The 1,831-nt window shown below is 43.2% G+C and overlaps 1 protein-coding gene across 1 annotated transcript; it reads right to left on the bottom strand.

Moving 5' to 3' along the window:
- Positions 1 to 841: 841 nt before the first annotated feature.
- LOC110935255 (ethylene-responsive transcription factor 12) lies at positions 842 to 1,515 on the bottom strand. The gene has a single exon (XM_022177727.2). The coding sequence runs from the start codon at positions 1,458 to 1,460 to the stop codon at positions 993 to 995; it is 468 nt and encodes a 155-aa protein (XP_022033419.1). The 5' UTR covers positions 1,461 to 1,515; the 3' UTR covers positions 842 to 992.
- Positions 1,516 to 1,831: the final 316 nt, after the last annotated feature.

Below are 1,831 nucleotides of genomic sequence, written 5' to 3'. Positions count from 1 at the left end.
TAAAGAATCCCCGCCGCAATGCGGCGGGTCGCAATCCTAGTTGTTTTTTAAATCCAAACTAAAGATATATAAACTCTTTAAACACGATATGTTATATCCATAAAAATAAAATATGTCCCCCCTTGAAAATGGTCCGTGACCGATCGTTCGCTCACCTAGTCAATAGCTCGGGCCACAACGATAACTGTCAATAAGGCTGGAGGGCGTGGTATAAAGTCCCTGGGGCTTTATCACGCCACATAAGTGCCACCTCAACACCATGTCCCTTCCTTTTACTTGCAGGGTGTGGTATAAAACCCCTAGGGCTTTATCACGCCACATAAGCGCCACCTCAACGCCATGTCTCTTCCATTGACCTGCAGAGTGTGATATAAAGCCCCTTCAATGTCCCCTTATCTTGACCAAATGCCTCGATCAAGCCAAAAAACGCTCATTAACATGCTGGCGAAAGGGCCATAGCGCTCCCCTTTAACCACCGCGGTGTGATCCACAGCGCCCCGGGCGCTAAAAATAATAAGGTGTCGGGTGGCGCCATAACACACCCACCAGCAATGCATTATACAGTCAATAAGATATAACCCGACCTCACGTGTCACTTTACATGACTAGTACCATAAACAAAAAATATAACATACGATAATACGAAGTAGAGATAAAATTTCTAGCCTGCTACGATCACATGTACCACAAAGCAACAACATTAATACATACATCCAATTGGCGGATCTCGGTCAACACACTAGTTTTGTTGACTTTTAGTACAACAATATCTGATCTGAAACATAAAGCATATAATAAAAGTATAAATAAACATTAAATCCAAAAAACAAGATATTGCTTAAACACCAATCAAATTTCATATTAACAAAGATCTTGATATGTCATAAGTCACACACCTTAGAAAAACCAAACATGAGAAAAAGAAGTCACTAAACGGTGTCGTACCGAGAATATTAATAAAAAAAAAAAAGGTTGAAAAAACCTACATTCCTCTACAGCCAAATGGGTGGAGGCTCATTCAAATCTATACCCAACCCACGTCTCACAATCCCAAAAAACCCCACCGTATTCCCACCACCGTCCTCCACCGCTACCCCACCGGACGCACCACCATTATCCACCACAATGCCACCATGATGATGATGATGAACAAACACCTGTCTTGTTGGTGGAGCAGCAACCCATCTGATATGGTGGTGGCGTTGTTGGTGGAGATGGGACGGAACATGGTTGAGGTCAAGTGACAACGACGGCGGAGACGGTGGCGGAGATGGGAAGTTGGTTTTGGCTTTGGGACCACGGAGAGAGCGTGCGGCGCCGTCGTAGGCGAGTGCAGCTTCTTCAGGGGTGTCAAAGGTGCCTAACCATACACGGGTTTTCTTCCATGGGTCGCGAATCTCCGCTGCGTAACGGCCCCATGGCCTCTTGCGAACGCCGCGGTAGTGGGTTGGAGTAGCCATGAGAGAGAAGGTTGAAGAGGTTTGGGTTCTAGAGAGAGAAGAAGTTGGAGAGGGGATGGAACAAGTGGTTTATATATAGGTGGTGAAATGCTGGATAATAAATAATAAAATTTGTAAATTTATACGATGCAACCGATATTGTTTGTATGTGATGTACTGATGTTTAGAGGGTTATAATTAACTGATATATTTCAGGCACACTTTTCCAAATTAATATGATACCACTAATATGAGTCCTATAGGTTTATACAACCTGTATTAGGTTAAATTCAATTTTCAAGGTCAATCAACTCTGACATATAGGGTTCACATGTAAACCCTATACGGATCGTATAGGCCTATACGATCCGTATTATGTACGAGGTTATTTT

This window comes from Helianthus annuus, chromosome 4 (assembly GCF_002127325.2).
Source record: "Helianthus annuus cultivar XRQ/B chromosome 4, HanXRQr2.0-SUNRISE, whole genome shotgun sequence".
Lineage (NCBI taxonomy): Eukaryota > Viridiplantae > Streptophyta > Magnoliopsida > Asterales > Asteraceae > Helianthus > Helianthus annuus.
The sequence above is the reverse complement of the archived record's forward strand: the minus strand, read 5'-3'. Positions and strand labels throughout refer to the sequence as shown.

What these genes read in the sequence shown, in the direction of transcription:
- LOC110935255 (XM_022177727.2), bottom strand. Translation starts at nt 1,460, where the DNA reads ATGGCTACTCCAACCCACTACCGCGGCGTTCGCAAGAGGCCATGGGGC.